This window comes from Lingula anatina, chromosome 7, assembly GCF_051362555.1.
Source record: "Lingula anatina isolate TDL-2025a chromosome 7, LinAna3.0, whole genome shotgun sequence".
Taxonomy (NCBI): Eukaryota; Metazoa; Brachiopoda; class Lingulata; order Lingulida; family Lingulidae; genus Lingula; species Lingula anatina.
The window spans coordinates 15595328-15620675 of NC_141773.1; the positions used below are offsets into that span (position 1 = coordinate 15595328).

A 25348-nucleotide genomic window follows, 5' to 3' on the forward strand; every position below is an offset into this window, starting at 1 on the left:
TTTTGGACAAACTTGTTGATTCAATGTTGTTTTCGCCTCCTATGCAATTCATTCTGTGCGCTGGCATTCTGTAGACGAATCTCGTAATATATATATATATATATATATATATATATATATATATATATATATATTACATGGTAATACATGCTCCTAATATTTAGAGACCTGGTAAATGTGAAACATTTTGCGCTCAATAAATTATCATGTTAACATTGGAGATGTGTCAAACAGGGTTACGGTGCGTGTGCCACTGCTATCGTTCATAACATTATATTGCCTATCCAATCTAAAAAAAAACCGGAAAGATAAAATCCTTGTTTTTATGTGTCATCTTTCTCTCTCTCTCCACGGCAATTTGATAACACAGTACACGAACATATAACAAGTCTGTCTATTTCATATTCCTCTCTTAAATATTTTTATATGTAATATAATCATTATACGTCCATGTCCCCACATTTCGATTTATATTTCTACAAGTCATGTATTCCATATTGAAAACAAATGGATTTTACATTGTATTTTTAATATTTGCTGAACTAATACTCCAACGCGGTCTGCGGTGGTGTGTGAGAAACTAAGCGGATATTCTCACTACTATAAGGTATATATGAGACGAAGAGATAATGAAGCCGACGGATTATTCATTAGATGAATTTCACAGTGTAAGCCAAGTCAAGGGCTTGCCGCGAACGTATTGAAAATTGTTGCCTTCACTTTACATTTTCTGGATCAATGTCTACCGCTGACGGCAAGACGTCATAATTTGCAAAGGCTGTGCGAAGTTCACTCCTGGTGCTTTCAAATCGATGCAAAAAGTCGACCATGCGAGCAGCAATTTTTACTATATCTTTACCGCTTGTATGTATATATGCCACTGTGTCACGTGATTGCGATTGGTATCAGTGACAACCTACTTAACCTAAGACCATCGCCGCGGTTCAAACAACGGTCTTACGTGGAAATAATTAGATACTATACATTAAATAGTTCTAGGTACATAATTAAGTGAGCTTAAGACGTTCGACCCCAGTTACACAATAATGTTTCTGATTGCTCAGAGAAATAAGGGGCAGTGATTTTCTATGAGGGTATATATCACATCTGTAAATTATGTGCTTAGGATGAGAATACTTCTGTGAAAATAGCAAACATCTAATCCAACGGATGTCTATAAATTTTTGACCATATATTGAATTCCAAGAAAGTCACAAGGCAAGGAGAATTATTAGTATGCCACCTATACAATAATAAAGATATATGCATTAGGAAATAGCCTGAAAAAATAGATTTCAGTTTCAGATGGAAGTGGTCATGGTCTGTGGTAGGCTAAAATAATATAAAGCACTTTCCTACGGGTCCAGTTTCGCACAAAAAATGCTTTCATCTGAATAAAATCCTGACTTTAAACCCGGAATCTTGACGTAATCCGAAGCAGTCGACTAAAAGAAAATATCTATCTATTTATCTAAACCAGTAGCACTTCTTACTTCTTGTAAAAGAGGCACAGTATACTTATTAATGTTAAGACAAAGTGGACTAGAATTTTCGGCTTAAGATATGTATGTCGACGTGAAAAATGTTAGAAACAGTTACCTTCTACCAGAATATAGTATTATTTGTTTAACAGAAATTATTTTGATAAACCTTCTTCTTGCATTTCATTACTTTCGTAAACATCAGATGGCATGGCATGTGAATAATGTTTTCTGTTAATTAACATCAACCATTCAAAATTGCTATTCACAATTGCCGATAAAGGATGCTACTAAACCCACATTAGTGGTTTGCTAGCCTTTGTGTGTGTGTGTTGGGGGGGGGGGGGGGGTTACTGAATCAGATATTCTTAATTTTATCATTTGGATGAATAAAATTTGTTTTTCTTATACAATTTGTGAAATATTTGTGAATCCGAAGTAAAAGTATGAAGGGTAAAAAAAAATGTAAAACTGCAGCCATGCCTTGTTCCCGAGTGTTGGGGATATGGGAGAAAGTGACCACCGATGTGAAATGTGCGGCTGACAATCAACCACGCTGTCAACCGTAACACGACCGTTAAAGAATGGATAATTTACTCATCTGATCAAGTGACTCATTTAATTTCAAGATTGATGAGAAAAATAAACGAGAAGGAAATGGAACTCTAACATGTTTACCTTATCATTAAATAGAATACGTTAACTTTATTTGATAACGAACTGGAAGAATGTGCATTTGCTCGTATTTTATCGTCCTTTTTTTATTTCCACGCAAGTTTATGGCAGAAGGGAGAAATGTAGTGAAAATTCATATTGATTTGTGCATATTATCATATGGTGGGGGTGCTGTTTATATTACGATTTTAACACCAGTGCGATTTCGTAATGTTCATAAACGATAGTTATCAACTGAAAATTATATTTGAATGTACATGAAGCGCTCTATAGATCACGTTGAAGAATCATCCGGCGAATTTTTTTCGTTACAATGAAAGGAAAACATTGATCAACGTATATATTTCAAAAATAAAACTCATTCCTTATTAGTGGTGCAAAATGGTTTGGCTTTTTTTAGTAATATAATAGTAGCAGTGCTGGTTGTAGTAGTAGTAGTAGTAGTAGTAGTTAAAGTGTCAGAAGTTATTTCAAATCCACCTTGGGTATTTTATTAAAAATCCAACCTAAGCTATATTCTGTGTTACTCAACACAATAAGAACGACCAAATCCGGCTGTCCCTTTATATAAGCGAGACCATACTGTCCTCGAAAAGTGTCGGCACCTTTCAATTTAACTCCTGCAACTCTGAAAAAGGCCTGGCAACCGCTGACACCCCTGACTTTCGAAAACAAAGCGTTTGAAGTTCGTCTACCGGGTTTCACGTTAGTCAGTGCTATTGAAAGGGACGCTGAGCCTGCCCAGCCGATTTTTCACCTCAGTGTTAAGCCCACTATTCAAGCCAGCTTTCATTCATTACTGCGGATCTCTGATGAAGCATACGAGGAGAGATCCACCCCTGGCGCCCAGTGACTGCGTGGGTCGTCTGCTCCATTCTTTAGCGATCGTCTGCCTTTTTCAATCCTACGTAATGCCATTGTGGGGGTGTGAAAGAGCCAGGGCCTGATTGAAAGAAGGGGAGGTGCCCGTTATCTCGCTGTAACATCTCGCACAGATGCATTCTGACGTCCAGGTTAGGCAATGTCACCCAGGTAAATAAATAAGCCGTAATTAGTTAATTAACCGTGACTTTGTCAACCAGATCTGCTGCTTTACAACGTTATGGGTTTGACAGGTACAACATGCTTGTTTAGCTTTATGTCAACCGCGGTCACTTATTGTCCTCAAAGTTCAATGTTTTTTTTAAACTGCCACATAGGTGTCACAAACGTGTCAAAAACGCATTGTTTACAATACCTCGGATTGTTTTGTCCGTGGAATATTTCGAAAAAAGGGTATATCCACGCAGAAGCAATCGTATACAGTGGATCTCTGTTGGCTTAAACTATATTTTTATGTTTTTTTCCAGATCTCGATCTAATAAAAGATATGCCCACAGCTTAGCATCTTGTCTAATACACTTCTTAAAGAAACGAGCAGGGGATTCTAAAACAAACGCCTTGCTTGCCTTAATAATCACAAAATAATAATGAGAGTTGATTCCATTGCATTTACTAAGCATTTAAAATGTTGATTAACTATGTTCCCCAGTTTCAGAGTGTAAGATTGCAAAACTAAAAAGGGCTGCGACATACAGGAAGGAGCAGATAAAGTCATGGATGTTTACTGCAGGATGACTGATTACTCGGGACATGCAATTTTAACTTTTCTTCAATAGATTATTGTGAAGATAACATGGGCAGAGCATGGGAATACTTCAAGACGACAAAATAAAAAAAAGATAATGTTTTAGACCAGTCGAGATATTTGCTTTGCTTGAAAGTGAGAATTTATAATCATTGCTAGGTATCCATCATTGTATACAATTGATTGTAAACCAAAGAATGGCATTGCATCTTAACTGACAACAGACTGTGAAGAGGTTTAGATTTCGTTTTCAAGTAATTTATGAAGACTTTTTACATGGTGTTTTTTCTTTCTTTTTTTTCAAAATAAATTGAAAAGTCAAATTCAACACAAACTTCTGCCTATCGGCTGTTAAAATATTCTCTTGGTTATGACAGAAAGAAGCTCTTTAATTTTTCACAGTTTTTACTCTGATAACGCGCGAACATATGTGATCCCTGCACCACTGCCAGTCCACACTATGCCCTCGACCCTAATGAAGTCGCAATAAACAAACAGAATGAAAAGACCCAAGAATTCCTGGGTCGGGTTGTTATCTCACCGGACACTGATTGATTAGATGTGCTCGGACCCTCACAGCCCCCCTGCCGATCTCAACAATGGCCCAGGTACTCAAACACACGTCAGTGAATATGAATAAACGAGGGATGGCAGCTTTCAGAAATGGCAGGTAGATCTTCTCTATACTATGTGACCGCAGGCAGTGCCATTGTTCGTTGTAATTTCCGCTCGACCAATCAGAGCGGCGGACGGCGATGAGGGGGCGTGACTTGTTGCCATATGTGTCATCTGCGTCAAGCCCACCTTGGCAGGTTTGTGTGAAGAGAGAAGATGTTGACTTTAACTACACTTCACTTCACGTAGGCTACCACAACACATTTTGGCGTGCTCATCTTCACGACAACGACGGAGAGTGGACATCACGCTGACTACTTTAACAGAGGGGCAGTTAGGGTCTTAGTGAGACATCGAGAGTACGGGTTAGCAATTGTCGCTCGAAACAATCACGTAGAACGAGAGACCCACGGCAGAAGGCGGTCATGTTGAACGTAGCCAGCTCCATGGAGGGACTAGATCAGGGAATTGATACCAAGCCATCGGCTTTTATGGAGCTACAGAACCCAGCGGCCGGGATGATGGGTCATACACCGTACCCAATTCGATCTGGGCACTACCCGATGTCGCCAAACCAGGAATCGTTGTACTCCCACCAACAGCAGCACGCTCGGTCGTTGGGTTACCCCTTTTCTATGAACTCAATGAATTCTCTGGGGCATAATCCTTACAACGCGGCCTCTCATCCATTTGCCATGAACCCTTACCAGACGCCTCCACCAGTTAGGGAAGGTAAGCTCGATCGTACATTCATCCATATTTGTGCCTGTTGATTTCGCACGCCATGTACCGGTGATTTGTGACTCGTGCTCGTTTTGTTGTGATCCGCGCCAATAGGCATTGAAATGATCGGCAATTTTTCATTTTTCTCATTTATTCGATGATCATCCGGCGACCGGTGGTTGTAATAGGGCCCCGGTGTAATGGCGCCGATTACACACTCTGTTTAAACGGTTAATTATTGCAATTTTACCAGGATAATGACCCATTTTAAAACCAATTTTAATGTAAAGCTTTGGGTTGGTATGGAAAAATGTTTATATTTTTACTGATCTATTATGCAGGATGATGCCATTGTTTTTATGTAATAAGTCTGTTTGGAGATTTATTATTCATTCTGCATGATTGTTCGTATTGGTAGAGTATATTTGAACACGGATTTTCTTCTAATGCAAATTATCTTTATTATCATAGTCAATAATTGAAAAATACTAAACCCGATACTTTGTTTGGAATAATTATTAGATACATAATAATGTATTTTATAAGTAAAAATCTCAAATCTCCATAACATTCAGCGATATGTTGAACTTTATTTCGGGGCTTTCTTTTTAGAACACGGGATAATATCTGGAATTAACTAGCTTGCCATGATTATCTTTAATTTGTATTTTCGCGCTGCGGACTGCTTTTCCTTCTTTACTCTTCTACTTTTTTACTATTTTGTTCCGTCACAGCATTTTACAAAAGTTTTATTAAAGAAGATAAAAGTTGCCTTTTTTAAGATATGTAAATAAGCAAATAGTAATTGTGCTTATGGTCCAACTACGTCAATCTTTTTATCACCCGTCTTGCCACCATACGTGCTCAGTAGGGGTTTCAGTGTGGAAAACCTATGGCTGGGCCCTAGCGTGTGAACTGTAGGAGTTTAACAGCTAGATGTTCCCTTCCGTCGACAATGGACGAACCGCAGGACACTTTGTCCGTTGAAAATGCAAGCGACAGAAAGTCTCAGGCGAGCTTACACGTTGTCTGAGAAGCTTGAACAGAGATATGTATGTCATTATGGGTTTGATAACAGAAAACAATCGAATACGTCATTGCACTAATCGCCGAAGGTCAAACGGCGTGGTGTTGATTCTCTCAACACGTGAAATAGTGTATATAGATTTCCTTTATAAGACGCTTTGCTGTAATAGTGCCCAATATTAACATGGCATTTGGTCGCCAGTTGATTAAACAAGTAATCCTAGTATAACAGATCGTAAGGCGTGATTACCAGTTTTCTTTAATGAGACTAATGTCGTGTATTGTTTATATCTCGGGCAAGATAGTGTGTACATTAAATTGAAAATGGGGATGCAAAATGTCAACAGTCAATCTCTCGAATTTGACCACGTCAAGAAAATTCGTTTTTTTTTAAGAATGTTTAAGTAACCCGTTCATGATGTTTAAGTCGCAGCATTCATTTGACGGTCTTGTGATCCAGCTCTACTCCGTTATTCATCGCTCTTAAATGATGCGTGTCATCTTTGCAGATATATTATTCTAACCCGTATAACATGTGCCGCTTTGGCTTCACGCTTTTCTCTGTTGAAATCACACGATGTGGTTCTCCCTTCTTTTACCAACATCCATTTATTTTTACCAGTTTGTTTTCGTCTAGGTGAAGGTTTATATATTTAAGGTACTCGTGGGTGACTACTCTCGTCTTGTTTTCTTTCCGTAGTGTACTTATTCAAATAAACCCCACGGTTTCAGTTTTACATCCTCGAGTATATCGTATGATATGATACGGGAAGAGCCATAATATAACGGCTATGTCTTTTGTTTTGTAAAGAAACAAAAAATTAAGCGTTTTAAGTCTTAGTTTCATAGTTTAACCATTGAAAAAACTGACAATGGTATCTCATTTTGGAGTAGTCTGAGTTCGCTTTTTTTCTATTAGCACGGTCTTATTCATTTAAATAAACATCTGCAATGATGAAATAAACATTTTAGAAGTATTTCCTTAAAGTAAAGGAACAAGCCAAATGGGAGAAACCCACAAGTAGGAACGCGGCGTACATCCCCAACAGTGGAGGCGACGGAACAATACCTGGTTATAAAACCATTCACACGTAACTGACATTCCCCAAATCCGAGACAATACAGCATTCCAACTAGTGAAATAAACAGGCGCACGGGGCTGTGACGAGAATGAATAATATGAACAGAAAAAAAGGGGAGCTGAGACATTTACGTCGAGGCTCGGTCGCATGGTGACGTTTATTATGATGGGTTATAAAGCAAAAGAGCGAGTCTTGCAAATTTGAAAAGCGTGCATGGCCCCCGTATGCGTGTTCAGCCTAGCACTGCCCGACCAGGGGAATTAATTACTTTTCACGTTGCGCGGCAGCATGCTTAGGGTAGCACACATCAAATGTCTTAAAATCTTTGTTCACAGGGGATCGATTTTGACAAAATGTATCGAAAGAGAAAGAGTTGATATACGCAACATTATAGTACCGTGACAATCAAATGAAAAATTCATAGTTGTAAGAATGGAGATGGCGGTGTCAAATCATTTTTGTCAACGTTGTTTGAAATGATATCTGGAATGAAACTATAATGTTTTAACGACGTTTCCAAGTGACGTTGCACGGATTCATCACGCAAAACCAAAATATAATTTATTTTTCTTTTAATTCACTTGAAATTATCTTACGTAAAAAACGTCTGGAACCAAGCGGCGCCTCATGCAAGAACGTATGCACCGCCACCCCACAACAAATATATTACAGAGATAAGTCCATCAGTCGACTTAAAAATTGAAATGATTGCCATTTTCCTCGAATATCACCCGGATCTTTGGCGCATTGTCAAAGAAAAACCATATTGCCAGGAAACGCGCAACACGACCGGACATTATATAGTCTGATCTCCCTTCTCAAAAGCTAACAGTCTTAACAGCACTTCTATACTAATTATCAAACAGTAGCTTGTCATTACTTGTCATTTGGCCAGACTGGAAGGAGCGTTATACCAGAATCTGGCCTGTCTCACGCAATGCTGTTTCTTACATATTTCTAGGTCATGAGAACAATTGTTATCTTTGATAAGTGCATCATGATCTTTGATAGCTTTTATTTAAATGTTATATTTAAGTATACGAGTGCAGCGACAGGTTAACACAATTATGCAACACGGCGTTAATGTACAGAACCTACTCGGCATAAGACATGGCGTGAATTTTTATTTTCGTATGCAACGACATCACAGAAACAGGTGTCATGAATAAATAATTTCTAACCTATTTTGGTTGTAACACTGTGCTCCACTTTAAATATCTTAATTTTTAAAATTGTTTGCGAAACAGGAACAGATAAGCTGGGATTCAAAAACCGCTCTGCTACTTTATTTCTATGATGTTTTTGGTTTCCGAGCGCTTAGAGTTGCAGGACGATTTTGGGGGCAGATGCCTTGAGGTGTCCCCAGGCAAATTCTCCGCGTGAAGTGCGCGCCGTCCCCGCGCTGTGTATTCCGTCCACCTGTCCGTCTACCGCCATTTACATGTCGTCTGCTTTGTGCACGTAAAACAAAAGCAGACGACTCCTCCGCAGCTTGCACTAGGTGACAAAACACTTGGAGGTCTTTGACTTTTTAATTCTTAATTTTTTCAATTTAATTTTTTTTGCTTAAATATTTCTTAAAGTTAATGTCTTGGTCTAATTATTTACATAACTATTTATCTCCCCGTTTTTAAGCTGATTATTAAAGTGTATATAGATTGGTAAAATTGTCCTTGCACGTTACTCCACTACAACTTATGTGAACGACCAACTCTATATTAATTCCCCGTTTAAGACAGGCTGCCTTATTAGAAAGAAATCACTGAAAACATTTACAGCAAATAGGCCTATAAAGGATTATTTTATCAAGCATGCTGTTGTATATTATGCTCTGTTTTGTCCTATTGCATAATATTGTTCCTGTGATGTCAGCTTGTCATATTATATTTCGACTTCACTTTTTCTAACGTATTTCGTATTTGCGATTTAAAACAAAGTTCACAAAAATAAATAAATGTCAAATGACTTTCTGAAGATGTAAGGCATAATATAATGTATTTTATCAACAGTTCTGTAAGCCATTGAAGACAGTCCTCTGCATTTGAAAAATTTGGAAACACATGAACATAAGTCTTATTTACTATTTCTGTTTTGATCAAAATTGCATTGTGTATGTTAAAAACATCAATTTGTGTATTTTATACTACATGTTGCAGCAGAAGGAACATGCATAGATAAAAATAATGCGCCATGTTGGATTTCAAACTGTTGCGCGATACACGCAGATCAAGTGTTAATTTCCTTTTAGCGTTTTACGATTATTCTAAAAACATTAATGTATTCTGTCTAAAATTAAAAATTAAACAACGCACTCTTGAAAATAGGTTCAGTGTGGCGAGACCCGCTTTACGATAGTTATATGTAGTAAGCCTAAGTCATGCATACTATTGGGTTGTTATGTCATTTAACTGCAGATGTCAGTCGATGTTATATCAAAAGCAACATGCTAGAAAGAATTGATTGCAAAACGCTGGCAGGATATTTGTATATATTGACGTCACGACAATTTTTTTTTCATTATTTTTTCGTTATATTAAACCACCGATGGCATCATTTGAAGTATTCAAACATGTAATGGCTTTGGAATTTAAGACAAAAGTTAAAATGTATCTGGTCAGTCGTTTATCAGATTTATGCATCTGTCCAACCGCTAGTGGACACAAATATGTTCTGCATATCTTTCTTTGGTCCCCTCGTATCAGATCGTACATATGCATGTATTTCGACCGCAAGTTTTGGTTTACCAACGTGAAAAGCTTGAGTCACTGAGACATTCGCAACCTATTTTTTAAAACTCTAAATAAAACTATCCACTTTTTCTGATTCTTGAAATAGGTGCTTTGAATTTCACTTGATTAAAAATGAGAGAAAAGTTAAATCATATATCAGACAAAATGTAAACTCTGCAACATTGCAACCTTTGTCTTACAGAGTATTATTCAATAGTTACCCCTTAATGAATAGAAGTAAAGTTAGTTATTTAATTACAATAAAACATTGCTTGAATTCGCTGTTAAAATATATTTCATTGATATTTTGTCATTTTATGTTTCAAATTCCTTAAACAAAATTTTGTTGTTTTCTGTAATACGTCATATTATTATTGGCATTTCAGTAGAAGGTAAAACTCAGGAAGAACAACTCCGTATGAATGGCAAAGGAAAGAAAATGAGAAAACCTAGAACGATATATTCCAGCCTCCAGCTGCAACAACTAAATCGCAGATTCCAAAGAACGCAGTATCTGGCTCTGCCAGAGAGAGCAGAATTGGCGGCTTCCTTAGGCCTAACGCAGACACAGGTAAGAGCACAATAAGAGAAATAAACCAGACAGTAGTCAAGTACTTACTGAAATGATGAACTTATATAAAATAATATTTGTCACTTATAGGAGGATGGATAGAGGATGGACGACGAAACGACAAGAGAATATAGTTCTATAAGAATGGCAGGCATGGTTTTTCGTTTGTTTCAAGTCGAAATGTATGGAGGGACTGATTTCAGGCTATTCCCATATAAGCAGGCGTAACTATATCTCTATAAATCAAAAAGCCTTTTAGTTCCTGGTTCAAAAAATAACTTTCGACCTAAAGCTCGTCTCATTTTTTAGACCAAAAAATTATTCAACTAGTGGTAGTCAAGTGCAGCACTAAGCTAAAATAAAGCAGCTTTTGGGTTCGAAATTAACATTTTCATTTTATATTACAAAGTAATTAATAGTTTCCACACAGTGCAGCTACTGCTTTATCGTTGGTCAAAATGGACTGAAACTTTAATATAAAAGTTTAGCCCAATTTTTGGGCAAAACTTCTTTTGTAAAACTGTCCAAAGGTTCCCCACCATCTATTCATTCATAATCTACCAATCTTGCGACATCGGACACTTTCCGGGTTTTTGTAATTTATAGACCTTCCGACATAAATGATCCGGGACTACTTTGCAGTGCATTTTAATGTGGTCATCTCTCATTATCAGACCATAAAACTTTCGCCTGGCCTGTGTGACATCTTGTTGAACGTATTGAGAACACGCGCGTTGCTAAATTGGTCGTAATGTATCAGTTTGAATAAGACTAATGAGCAACAGCTTCTTTTCATATAAATATAGCGTACCAAAGAACTGGTGACCATGGCTGTCTGTGATTTCACGGAGAGCGAAGAAGAAAAAGTCCGGTTTTCAGACTTCAGATTTTTCATTTACTGAGTATTACGGGAATTTGAGTACGAAACAAATCTGACTTCTTGGTTTCTTAAAAGTTGTAACGGAAACGCATTCAGTGGTGTTCTGGGGTTTTTGTCTGGGTAACTGGTACAGGTCATCCATGAAGACAAACGTCAAAGAACGGAATAGTGCGGAATGCTTTGTAAACGTCGATTACATTGTGCCAGGCTTGTCGCTGTCAACCCCATTACGCAACCGTCACCTCACAGTGGGAATAAACGAGGAGAAGGTGGGCCTTATCTCCACGCGCCCCGGGGGTCCTTCACCTGGCCCATTGTGCCACGGTTTCCAATGCAACCCTGTTTTTGGCGATCCGTGAAAAATATTCACCAGGTGCTCTTGTCTGTTGAAAATGGACTATACTTGTTTGAACTTGTCCCAAAGCCATATTTTAAACCTCTATATGTACGTATATCCATCAAAGCTACTTAGGTTTCCCATATGAGGCCTTAAACACATGGAATAAAGCCCCAGAAATAAAAGTCCCCGACGTCGACATTTTCTTCCGAAATGTACGTGAAGACATGGCGTTTTTTACATCTGACCTGACATTAAGAGCAATACAAGTTAATTTTAATATTTTTTTAATTTTAATTTTTTTAAAGTGGTTAATTCAACATCACATCCGAGTCCAATGTCGACCAATGATTTTAAAGATAATTTGATTTTGCGCAAAAATCCAGGAAAGGATAACTTAGCAATTACTTTGTCCTGGTTCTCTGTATGTTATACTATATTCACATTGCCATAAATAAGTTGTTGACAACTCACACATACACACACGTATACATATAAAATGAGTAAAAGCAATTTACTTAAAATGTATTTATTTTTCCTCATCCAATTTAACTGTATCAACATTATAATCTAAACATTTCACTCTGATTTACGCGCTAGGAAAAATTTATCAATAAATTCAACTGAATTTTAACCATATTTTAGAGTTTTCTTTTCTTGGAACAGCTGACGACCGACAGTTGGGCATTTGATACTTTTTACGTCCTTTTTTAATTGCAAAAAAGCGTGTTTAGGTGCGTTGGGCGTCGAGGCGTGCCAAGCCGATCTAAGTTATGCACGTATGTGAGAATATTCACACTTTTTCCCGGTAAAGAGGAGGAAAAAATTTTGTGGGAGTTTGTTCATTAAATATTAAGACCCTAAGGTGAACTTGGCACGAAACGGTGGGGTCAAATATTCGTATAATAATTACACCGATCTCGACGAGAGAAAGGCTTGTTATCTATGAAGTTGAGGTCGGTGTTTCTCCGAGGCGCGGGTGTTTGATTTAATGGCGTCCTGATAGGTGAGAGAACCCTCTCACATCGTTTCTCGTGTGACAGTTTGGGGAATATCCCTTATCTCCTCGGGAGAATTCTGTGAGATACGAAATGAGCTCAAAAATTTAGCAATGATGTAAATAATTGACATACTGTATTGTACGATGTTTTTTAAGTGAGAAATGGGTCGCCTGTGACTGTGTTTTGTTATATAATACTACTGACGTCGTTTTGGCAACCCCATGTTTAGAGCGACCTTTTGAGTATTTGAGACTGCATTGCCCTGCCTGCATTCAACCAAAGGCAGAAAAGTCGGCAATGTGGGATCGGTATATAATAATCTATTAATCCTGGAATCATCGTTGAAATTAGCCAGGCAATCGAATGTTGAACAAATTGGCTGTTTATTATACCAGTACAGTACCAGGGAAAGGGGGCTTACATGTAGTGAACCAGAAACCTGGGAGTAATGAAGGCATCAAATTTTGCAAATTTACCTTCATCCTCGATCATAATCGCCGTTATTGCCTCTGCGAACGGTAGCTAATTGCATGCACGTGCACTGGGTTAGAGAGAGATACGGGAGATCCTAGAGACAGTTGATTGAGCGCAGTGCAGGAAGCTTAATTGAGCAGATAGTGTAAATTATTGAAACTCTGCAGTCTGCAGGGTTGGGGAGGGTTTCCAAAGTGGAAAGCTTACCGTGTTTGCAATGCCATCATGGGTATGAATATCCATGAGAAATTGAGAAGACTGACCCGAATTTGGTTGTTAAACGTGCTCTAACAGCCTTCTGTATTATAAGGAATGCTATGACCGTCTTTTCCACTTTCCGATGATTCAGTTCTCATTTTTTTGTATACTCCAAATTGTTGATTCTTATAAAAATCGACGTTCCTTATAGAAAAAAGGTCATCCTTAAAGAAAACTGGGTTTGTCAGCATAATTAAGCTTTTTGGTGTACTGCTTTTGAAGTTGAGAATCCCCAAATACCGTAGACTCCAGAAAAAAAGAATAGAGATCACAAAGTGAATTTTTTCAGTGCACTATTGGCGCCTTGAGATCCATGCCTAATATACCCTTCCCGTCTAAAATTGAATTGGATTTCAGTAACCCAAACTATCCTCCAGTTTGTGCTGAAAACAGGCAAATGTGCCATTTTCACATTTCTATCCAGGTTTCTGTATTGCATGTACTTCTACTCCTATCCGTGGGTTTGTCTGCACAAGGAAGGACTACAACGTAATCTACTCTGGGAGGGACTTATATACACCAGTGGCAAAAATTAAGCAATTTTTAAAATGAGAGTGATTTGGAAGTAATAATACCTAGCATTCACTGTAATTTCCAGCGATATTTATGTACGGTTCATGGTTATGGATCAGAAAAGTTTCGTACGATTTTCGAAAATTATATATAATTTTACAAAATGCCGGACCTTACGTTACCATTAGTCTGAAGGTTGATTATCCGCTGCAGGAAGGCATTTTAGTAATTTTGCTTCTACGAATTTCACGGGAAATTAATACTTGATAGGGCGCAGAGCTTCATTAAAGAATAATTAAATGTTTTTACACGTCACTGCTAACCTGACACTTATGCTAGCAAGATCCTGTGCGCAGTGCTTTTTTGTGGTTTTTTGCCCACATGAGTTTCTCTGTACCCCAGAGGACGCATATCTTGCCGTATTCCAGAAATTTTCCGTAAAGGTCACTTGATGTGATTTAAGATCTGCTCATCGTCTCATAAAGTCCTCGGTTATATTCCGTTACACTTTTGTACTCTCAGTGAAGGATATGTTCTATTTTTCTTATACTATAAAATATTTTGCTGCAAAGTAAGCAATTAGATGATCAAAATACGAGCAAAATATATTTGTTTGCTTTATAACAATGGCTGTCACCTTGTTGACTCTGATCTATAAATTTTTTAAAAGCAAACGCGTTTATGAATAACCAATGGAAAAAAACGAACATAAGCAACACCTTCTAATTATAGAGCGACGACATTTGCTATGCAAAGCCAGCATGAACTTTTTACAAATTAATAACAATGAATTCAACTGTTGTGAAACTGGTGACATTTCATTGAATATTGTCACATATAATATGAGTGCTTTTGCACTTCCACAAAAGTCTTAGCACTTGCTTGAAATTTCTGTTCTTTTAATCTCATTATGCTCAAATTTAGAATTGAGAAAAAGCACATTCTCTTATGTAGAGCTCCCCTTTAAAGTCTTCGAATTCGCCGGAAATGTCAGCTTGCATTTTGAAGTATACAAAAAGCTAGAGACAAGACGCCTCCTGTTTGATATTTTATTTCAAATCGTAGTAGTAACTTTTCGATATCTTGTCCATAAAACAACCACTATGTCGTAAAACTTGTGTTAGCATCTGTCGCCAGGGAGATCACATGACAACCACCTGTTCCCGGTGTACCGTCTGTGGCTGGGGTAACAGGTTGGCACTCCACAGAGCTTGGCACCTTCACTCCATAGTAGTTGTCGTAGTAGGAGTAGTAAAAGTAGTAGTATTTGCTTCATATTTATTTTGGAGAAGATTGAAGATGCAATTGCTAAATTCTGCAACCAGAGTTAATTCTTCTCTTGCGTTTACAAATATGCTTTAAAAAAGTGGTGTATTTTATACAGCTTAAATATACATAAGAAACTTAAACTATATATACGCAGAAAGACAATATGACGCTTTTGAAGCATTTTCACCAAAGTTATTCTCATTCTGAAGAAGTCTATATCTGGCATGTATCCCGTTAATTCTCGTGCCCCTAGAGAGCCGACACTGATGCGCAGTCCATACCTAGATATTTTTCTCTGACATTCTGAGAATTATTGCATATATTGTGTGCAACTGTCTGACTTTGTTCATAAGTGCATGGATACTTGCCAAAGACACATTACGGCATGTTCCCTCAATTCTTTTTACCTGTGAACCCATTTCTTCGTGCTAATCTGGGAAATTAACACTGAACTAGATTGCTAATTTGAGATTTTCTCCCCTTGAAATTAAACATAATTCGCAATTAAAATGCTGTTCGAGTTTGAAAATTTTTTTATAATTATTTTGTTTGTTAGAATTTGAACTAGTTTTTTATGTGGTGAAATATAAGGCCATTTTAGGTATAGGATTTATTGTCAAAAATATTGCTCCGCAACAGATTGTGATAACGCTTTTTCTTTTTGTCGTTAAGTGTTCGATGTTTATTTAGTCCTGTTAAATTATTCACCATGCTTTTCAAACACGTCTTCCGGGTCCCGTTATTTATCATCACGACTTCTTGCAACCACATGCGTCTTTGAGCAATCTCTTTTTTCATCGTCTAATAATGTTGATATACTTCTAGATGACTTATTTAAGTCACATGGCGTAAATCAATCCACTGAATCTACCAGAGTGAGAACACATGAATCTGATTTTTAGAAAAAAATCAATTCGCTAAAAAAAGCTGTCGTGTTGAGTGGAGTCGCCATTTATGGGGAAAACCGAGCAATTAAATCATACATGTTGGTCGGACCAAGAAGTTCTGAGCCACAGTTCGGCATGGGAGAGATACTAACACAAAGCAGATAGCATGACTGAAAAAGTTGTCATCAGATAACGGGAACAAAATTGCACCTCTAATAAAATCCGTAATTACACGTTGAAGCAAAAGCAACTAAAAGTTTCTTTATCTCCTGTTTAACCTCGAGAGCCTCTTGGGACATTTATAACTTGGCGGGCGCACTTTCAAAAATGATGTCATAGATTCGAGAAAAAAATTATTGCACCGACCAAACACATATTTGGCACCCAAGACAAATAAAAAAAGCTTGTCTTAAAGAACGAGGAAAAGGAGTCGTAAATTTACCACCTGGTTTACAAGATTGCATATTCATGATTTCCATTACTAATGAATCAGTGGCCCTGCGACTTTCCGTCATGCAGCAGTGACAGTGGTGAGATAGCATCGCATTTTTATGCCTTTTTGTTCTGATAACTTTCACGCTTTTTGAACTCGCTTTGATGGACTGATAAACGAGTACGCAGCATGCCTAAAAGGATATGTTTTCTAACGAGATAGACATTTTATTGGGCCTCTCCGACTGGATAAGAAACTTAAAGTGATATTTGATGGGAGCATGCAAAGGCCAAACGAGATATGACCGATATTTTGGCGGTCAAATAGTTTTCGTCGTTCCCTTGATGTTTCTTACAAAATATACTATAACAAGGTGTCCCATATAACTTATTTAAAGCAACTAAAATATGTAAAGAGTCATTCTCTATACGTGCGTTATAAATAGCAAACTGCAAGTTCAACTTTTCCGTAGAGCGCGCTCGATCATCCGAATGACGGGTTTAATTACTAATTAGAATTATCTCCGGGCATTCCGTATTGCAGCCAGCAACAGACCACCTGAAACAGGCTTTTAAACAAAGGATCAAAGACGCCTGCAAATTCAAAGAGACTGAAACTGTGACAACTGAGGTTTCAGGCGGATTTTCAGAAAATTGTTATTTTCGATCGTTCGGAGTGAATAGTTTTATCAACTTGAAGCTCAGCCCAAGTCGAGCAGTCATATGGACATTCACTTACTGTGCTGTACATGATACCGAAACTGGTCACGGTACCGTAAGACCGAGCTTGCCTCCAATAACAAATACATATCACATTATCTCATACGAGTCCCAGTGAATGAATACAAAATTGCAATTATATTGTCTACTTGAAAATGAAAAACAATTATTGCCCATAATTGGTGGAAATTGAGCCCGCATACCGGCTTGTATACAGTATTCGGATGCTACAACTAATCATTCCTTAATTACATCCCAGTGTCAGTCATTTAACCTGGGCAGACATGGCGGAAGAAAAGTAATTGCTTTTTTTTTTTTTTGCTTGCGAGTAATAGATGAAAAATTATATGTTGTACCGATGGATTTTTTGCAGGCAGCTCTCGTGTAATACATTTTTGGTGCGACTCAGCAATACATTCACAAAAATTGCTATCCTTTCAAAGTTAATCTTTTCGAAATTAATATTCCACTTTTGTTAAGTATATCGCAGTTTTTATGGTAAGTTAATAATTTGTGGGCAAATTTGATACAAGTTTTGATTTTTTTTTTGGGGGGGGGGAGGGGGGGGACGATATCTTCATTGGAAGTCGTACAGGTAATTTCAGACCAATCTCCCCAGAAGTCATTCTTCCTGTCCCATTGGCACTACCTCGCATTTGCAGCTGTAATTAGTCAACGACACCACGTGTTTCAGCGTCTTCTCGTTAAGGAAGCCGCAAACGAGGAGCTGGGGTCACCTGTTGTGATCTTGTCAGCATAAAATCCTATCAATCACTCTGAATTATTAATGTTGGTCGCATGCACCTGTTGCCGGCCATGTTCTTGCAGGCTAGTTTTATTCAAATCCACCGAGGACTTTCACTACCTGTCTAAATGACACGTCAAAACCACTTACGTTGACTTGTGACCGACCACGCCAGCTTGTTCAGCGGTACTTTTTATGTGGCCTTAATATCCGGATTGTGCTTAAATTTGTTATGATCATTTAAGATGGCATGGGCGAATGAACTTATCTAATATACTTTCTTTGACCTTGATCAGAGAGAACAGACGTGATTTTTAAACAAAACATTTTCTTATCTAAAATGCATGTGCGACGTTTCCAAGCACCTGTCTCCTTCAGTGCAACAGGTTCACCTAGAAATCTAATCAAACTATCAAGGAACAGGCTTTCTTTCTTCTCCGATGATTCCATTTATATTTCAAAAATAATGTACACTTATGCGGTGATGCTTTGACAACTTTACAAAAAAACATGACAATAAATCGCGCGGTGGTTCCCTTTCTATGGCGGCGTTTCATACAATATGGAGGCTGTAATGTTATACAAGATGAAAGATTCATAGCTGTTTGTTAGGCTGTCGGCCTGATTTCACTAAAGGTAAAACAAGACAAAGGCTAGCCCTCATCTTTGTCTGTCTTTTTTGAAACTTCACTGTGTAGGTGTATTAATTAGCGGCGGGCGGGAGGATGGGAGGGTGTCGATGTTATCACACACGGAGGCACCATTGCGTAATCCACGATAGTGCTGCCGGCGGCGTCCATTTCGTCCCCATTGATGGACGCAGGTGTACCTTATCACAAAGTCGATGTAATTAGGTGACGGTGACATCATAGCTTTGTTATATGAGCGTACACGTGTAATGAACTTGTAGGGAGTTGGTTTTGTTGGAACTTTTGATGATGAGGTCGTTTAGCACATTGGTATATTTGTATTGTCCGAAGTCCTCTTGACCTAGTTTGCTGATAATTCAATTTCCTCAGGGACTCCTAAAATTTTCACTGAAATAACATTTCTTAATGTTTTGATCCCGTAATTACTATATGATATTTCTTTCTCTTTTGCGTTAAAATGTAGGTGATACAACATTTTAAATCCTATTTATATCTTTTTTATTAAGTAGTTAACTGAGAATCTACTATAGAAATGCAGAATGTCTTTTTATTGAAAATAAACAATAGATCAAGTAGACTCCAATTAGGGCTCTTAAAATGTGTGCAAAAAGTCAATTGGTCGCCGTGCACCATTTTGTGGGTTTGAACTGCGTGACGGCAACTATCAGTGGTGACTATTTTCAATATTATTCAGCACTTTTTGCTAACTTCATTCCAAATATATGTGGGCTTAAGTGACATACAGCTGTCTCCTAGATGGCTGGAGAGAGAAGCTGGCCTAAACAAAGGAAACACAAAGACAAATATTGTTCTGTCAAAATTATAACGTCTATCGCATGGGTAGAGTCATTTATTTGTTTAGAGGGCTCGCTAACCAGGCGGTGATATATTTCACATGATGATAGCAGCCTGTCATCTCTTTTCCCACAGACAAATAAAAATAGCAAATATAATTTATTTCATATAAAGCGGTTTTGGACATAAACGCACGATTCTTATGTATGCGTGGTTTGAACGTAGGTGAAAAATATTGTAGATTCAATGTACGTCATACACGGCTTCGTCTAGAAATAAGTGACGTTTTGCCTCCAGTGTTGTTTCTCCGAAAGAGAAGAATACTAATGATCAATTGCAATTTCTTTAGAATAAAGATTCAAGTAAAGCGGCAAAATTCTGCTTGATTGAGGATATTCTTTGTTCCCTATCTTTAAAAGTTTGCACACTTTGGTTTTCAATCGGATCTGTGAAAAAAAGAACGATTTTAAAGTTATTTCACAATTTGTCACGCTTTCATGAGCATGAGTATTTGTCAATTATTTTTCAAGTAGAATTTGTTGAACAATCTAAATTTTTTTCGCTTCACCAGGAAGCGGCATTGCCCTGCTAAACAACCGCCATGTTGGTATTGCTTTTTTGTACGCCACTTCAATACCAGTTCAAGTTTTTTCATTTCCTCCTCTCTGCTCTTCTTGACATTTTTTCTCGCGAGTAGTTTTCTCAACTTGTTAATACCAACCCTCGAGCGAGAAAAAACTTATTTATCCAAAACAATTCTTTAACATAGAGTAGTTTTAGTAAGATTGAGTCATTTATTACTGTAATAAGGACTCTAGAAATGAGATCGTCAGAGAAAATAGCTATTATAATTTGGTTTCGTTAAGGTGTTGGGAAGCGAAGTGTGGCAAAATTACTGGTCGTCGGTGCTTTTGGCGTAGCAAATAGTGCACGGGGTGGGTTGACTAACGGCTGTTGTGACAAATTGCGGAAAATCGTTGGAAAAACTAGCACTGTTAAATTGAGAGTAATACTCAAAATGAGCGTTTAACAACAAAATTGAAGGGTCCATCATGAAATCGCTGCGAGTTCTAACAAAGTTGCAAATTAAATTCCTTATCGCACCTCGTATGCCATATATTTATCTGCCGTGGTTGGGTGAAGGCGTAAAACCGTCAAGGTTGGCTGCGCTATGATACGAGATATCATCGGCGGATTTTGATTTCACCTTGCGATACACGGAGCCGCGGGGGGCTGCCAGCTCCTAGGGCGCCGTGGGAAGGAGGTTGAAATTTATCAAGTACTGAACAGTGAACAAATTTCTAATTATACTCCCAAGGAAGATTTATGGTTTGGTTTCATGATGAGGGTCCATGAAAATAAAGTTATTAATCCATTTGTACTCCATACGGCTTTTCCCGGACCGCCTATTTCAAGTCCGAGGTGATCATCGTTTTCTAAACACGGCTCAGGTATTTTTTGGAGACATCCGATATATAGGAAACGTCTGAAAATTTGAAGGCACATATTAGTAATGGCAACATAAAAATGAAATTCTAGTTCTTACATAGCCAACAAACATAGATCACCATTCTTCATGATCACTGAAAACCACAAGTAAACAAATAAAGATGTCTACCCAGGAAAGCCAACCTCTTTTTTAGACAAACAAGACGCTGGCTGTGCCAGGCTTGTAAAATATATTCATAGATGACTTGATATATAAGAAAAGGATATGCATGCTTTTTTCATCGTCCGAAATCCATTCTTTAAGATGCATTAAATTACAAAAAAAAGGTTAAGCCGCTTTAGAATCAAGATTTTTATTTATTATTATTATTATTATTATTTTTTTTTTTTTTTTTTTTTTGTTTATCATGATATCACCCATAAAAAGCTTTTAATTAAGAAAAATGAAGTTTTCTCATCGAAAAACATGCGCTAATTGAGATCTCTCTGATGTTGCCTGATGAAGTCTGCCATACGCCGGTGCTCGCTGGGGTAGCCATCGTGTGAGAAATGAGAATCAGAAACCAACATTCCTATCGTCTCACATCATCGAGGTCGTATTATGGCATTTGGTTGACAAATAGACTTGATATACGCAGACGACCCTAGCCGCGAACCCGTCCTGTTTCTTTTATAACGAGTACCATTCTGTTTTTTAAAAAAGAAAAGCTAACCTAATTTTGAATTCACTAGAGGTATTTAGATCTCTACTGAGCGTCTCTTATGATTAATTTTTTTAAAAACTATAATAGAGTGAGATCAGTATCTGCCATAGTCGTCAACTGTAAATAACTCGTGTTTCTTTTGCTTGCAGGTCAAAATCTGGTTCCAAAACAGAAGAAGCAAGTACAAGAAGATCATGAAGCAGCAGCAGAATACCCCAGGGGGAACCCCGGGGCAAGTGGTCCCCACGGGTCAGCAGTCCCCTACGGGCCCCAATCCAGCTCAACCCCAAGGCACCTCTAGTCCACATCATCCACACACCCCTAACGGCATGGACAGCCCCCAGTCACCACCCACGCCAACGCAACCGAACGGGCCACATCAAACAAATATGTTACCTACTCCCCCAGGGGGTGATATGAGTCCCCCGGGGACTTGGCCTGATTACAGCGGAGGCCACACCCAGTCCACGAACAGTTATATCAACGTGAATAGCACGGGCCCAGGAAATTACATGCCGCAGTACGCTGCATGGTACCAGTCGCCCAATCCTATGGCTATGAGTCAACCCTCAACACTGCTCACATAGAAATAACACTGGCAAAGATAGATTTAATATATACATAAATATATAATATGATAACGAGAGTGGAAAGATTTGACACTAACTTTGGATCAAAGAGCTGAACCGGGACGTATGCGATCCACGAATATTGAAAGGGTTGCTCAAAATTGGTAGGAAGATCTTCCTGTTGGAGGAGAAGTCGTGGGAGTCGTGCCCATTGCTCCCCCCGCCTCTCCCTGCCAGTAAGTTAGCTACCGCCATCTATCACGAGAACAGTATGAAGCCAAATGTGACTTCGTGACGCATGGACAATCTTTTTACGTAACTGAACCGCGTCACGACAACGTCGAACTCCCACGTGACTCTTTCTACCTCATCTTGAAATCCGAACACGAGAATGGCCAAACTTAGTTAGTGTTTTCCACCTGAATTGAGCCGCCATAGATTGGAGTATGCTGAGGCCATACAAGAGTTCGTTTCTGTACAACAGTCATGCATTCCTTATTTTACTGTTAACCGGGACATTAGTGCAAATAAAAAAGGACTCAACCTTGTGTTAACAATGACCTCCAGCGGACTTTATGATTTTCTTCACAGACGAAAAAACCAAAACGCAAAAGCCTAGAATATAATCAAGTGACCTTAAGTTAGAGTAGATATATGTATATACTGAAAATTTCATCTATTATATTTATGTGAAAGATATTTTTGAATTGTTTAAAAGAAAGCGGTGTGTAAATATGTAAGTGTATTATTGTATATTTTAATGTCTAGTTAGCTTGCAGATGAAATCACGTTCCAATCCAAAGAGATTAGATGACTTCAATTTTCTTCTGCTCTGTTGTGCGGTGCGGGCATAACTAAATGGTCAAATAATAGTTTGGAATAATGATTCTTTGGGGCTTGTAGGATGAATTTTTCCAAACATGGTGCTTTTCTACCATTCCATGACAATTTTTTTCTGTGAAAATGAGAGATTTTGCTGTTCATGGCAGAAATGATTTAGAGGAATATTAAGCGTTTTATTATGTATTCGTTAAAGAGGCCATTGTAAATTGGTGTACTATATATTTGTTTTTACACACGTTACACGGTTGATATATCGTGGTGGATATTTTATTTCAAACAACAGGGTAAAAAATCAAGACAAGAGATAGTAAAATGAAAAGTGCTTCACGCTTTAGAATATTTAGAGGGGCTTACCTGTGTTCAGATCTTTAGACCAAACATTGTCAGTTGACAACCCCACAGGATATGCTGTTATTATAAAATGCAAAGACGCGCACAGTTTTTTTTACGTGGTATATGATTTCAGTGCACAGGTAAATAATGTGGTTGTGATTTTTTTACAATAATTTTTTTCGACATAAACATCAGTATGAAAGACATTCTTATACATCTGTGTGCCAGGGGGCTAATTTTTGTGCTCTTTGTATGAATTATCAGCCCAGAATACACTTAATAGTGAGAACACCAATGACCATAGCTATGTTATTTTAGTTGTATCTTTTAGCACAAATAAGTCAGTCCGACCCAATTTTTTGTTATCATTCACCGACTTTACATTCATTCTTTCTTTAGACACTGTGAAAAATACGTTGCAATAATACCGATGCCAAGAATTAAAGGGACGTTTTTGTGAGATATTTATGACGTCAAGAGGTGTCAAGTTAATATTCTTCTTATTGTTGTGAAAGAAAAAACATCAAGTGCAGTACAAATCGTTAGCTGACCTTTGAACAAACATCTTGTCATCTTTGTAAATACGAAGTTCGTGTTACTATAAATATTTAATAAAAAATCATCTCACAGATATTTTTGTCTATCTTATATGTTTCAATCGCGTATAGATAAAAGCAGGTACGTGAAGAGGAGTCGAATTATTCAATTTTGCCTCTGCAACTCTGATCCTAAACTTGGCTGTCGTTTAACATATAACGTCCCTTTTCTCTAAGTCTTTACATAAATATTCTTTAAAGTGCTGCACATTATATACATCATAAAAACTTACATTTTTTTGCAAAAAAAAAAGATACGTAAATATCAAGCACAAAATAAACTAGTATTAAAATGAAATGACATGGCCAGTAAAAAGAGAAACGGGCGGTGCGAAATGTACGGTTGTAGCAGCTAAAAGCAAGGTGAAATGTGTTGAAAGTTGAATATAAATTTCCTGTCTGATCTTTGACACAATTACGTATGGCAGATGATGGTATTAGCGGTAACAGACCGTCATACTGAACCATCAGTTATGTATATAAAAGTACATATCCCGTTTCTCTTTGGCGCAATCTGATTATGTCGTCTCATTTTCTTATACAGCAACCGCCAGCATGTTGTATTTTGTTTTCTGTTCGCAGGGCCTCTCATTCAACCTCAGTTTTTTCTTCTATTGTTAAGAAATTTTTGTTATCAAAACGTGTGTTTGGGAATAGGGAGCAGTTTACAAAAGAAACATTGCTCTTCATTTTAAGATCATTTTTGTCTGCATGCTTCAATTCAGAGAATAAAGCTTTGGCAACTGATGATTTAGAGTTTAGATTTTTTACACTTTTTATATGTCCATTACAACATTTTATTGAATGTGATCACTACTGTTTTTGAGGATGAGTTCACAAAAAATCGATCTCCTGTTCTTTTTTTAAATTGGTCTCTATTTTATTTGTAACGTCTTTGACCAGGACATAGCTTTATTAACTTTTACTTACGGAGAGTGGCCGGTAGATATGACTTTATTTTTATTTTTATTTCTTCGTGCATAACCCTGTAATCATTTCAAAACCAGAAGAAGATTGCTTAGTTTGCAGTGCCGCATGCGAAATTCCTTATTCAAAATCACAATCGGACTAAAGAGAAGACTTCTTTTCTCTCTCTCTGTCTCTCTCTCTCTCTCTCTCTCTCTCTCTCTCGCAGCAGCAGCAGCAGGTTTTTGGATTTTTGACCATCACTTAACGTTAATGAAACTTGTAACATTCATTTTTCCTTGTGTATTTTATAGTATCTCTAATAATTTTCTATATATAAATTTTAAAGGAAAATAACCAGTCTCTCTAGATGAACTTTGTCATTTCACGATAAATTTTTAATATATCTTCACCATGTCAATGACTGTTTGTATATATCAAGCTTATGATTGGATATT

General features: G+C 37.6%; 1 protein-coding gene across 2 annotated transcripts; it reads left to right on the forward strand.

The window, feature by feature from the left end:
• The first annotated feature begins 4577 nt into the window (after positions 1-4577).
• On the forward strand, positions 4578-24019 carry LOC106162000 (homeobox protein Dlx1a). Of its 2 annotated transcripts, none has more exons than XM_013539091.2 (3): positions 4578-5130; positions 10348-10529; positions 21793-24019. In XM_013539091.2, the coding sequence occupies exons 1-3, from the start codon at positions 4824-4826 to the stop codon at positions 22228-22230; spliced, it is 927 nt and encodes a 308-aa protein (XP_013394545.1). In that variant the 5' UTR covers positions 4578-4823; the 3' UTR covers positions 22231-24019. The 2 variants fall into 2 exon arrangements, with proteins under 2 accessions (XP_013394545.1, XP_013394544.1); XM_013539090.2 differs by having other exon boundaries at positions 4580-5130; positions 10345-10529.
• Positions 24020-25348: the final 1329 nt, after the last annotated feature.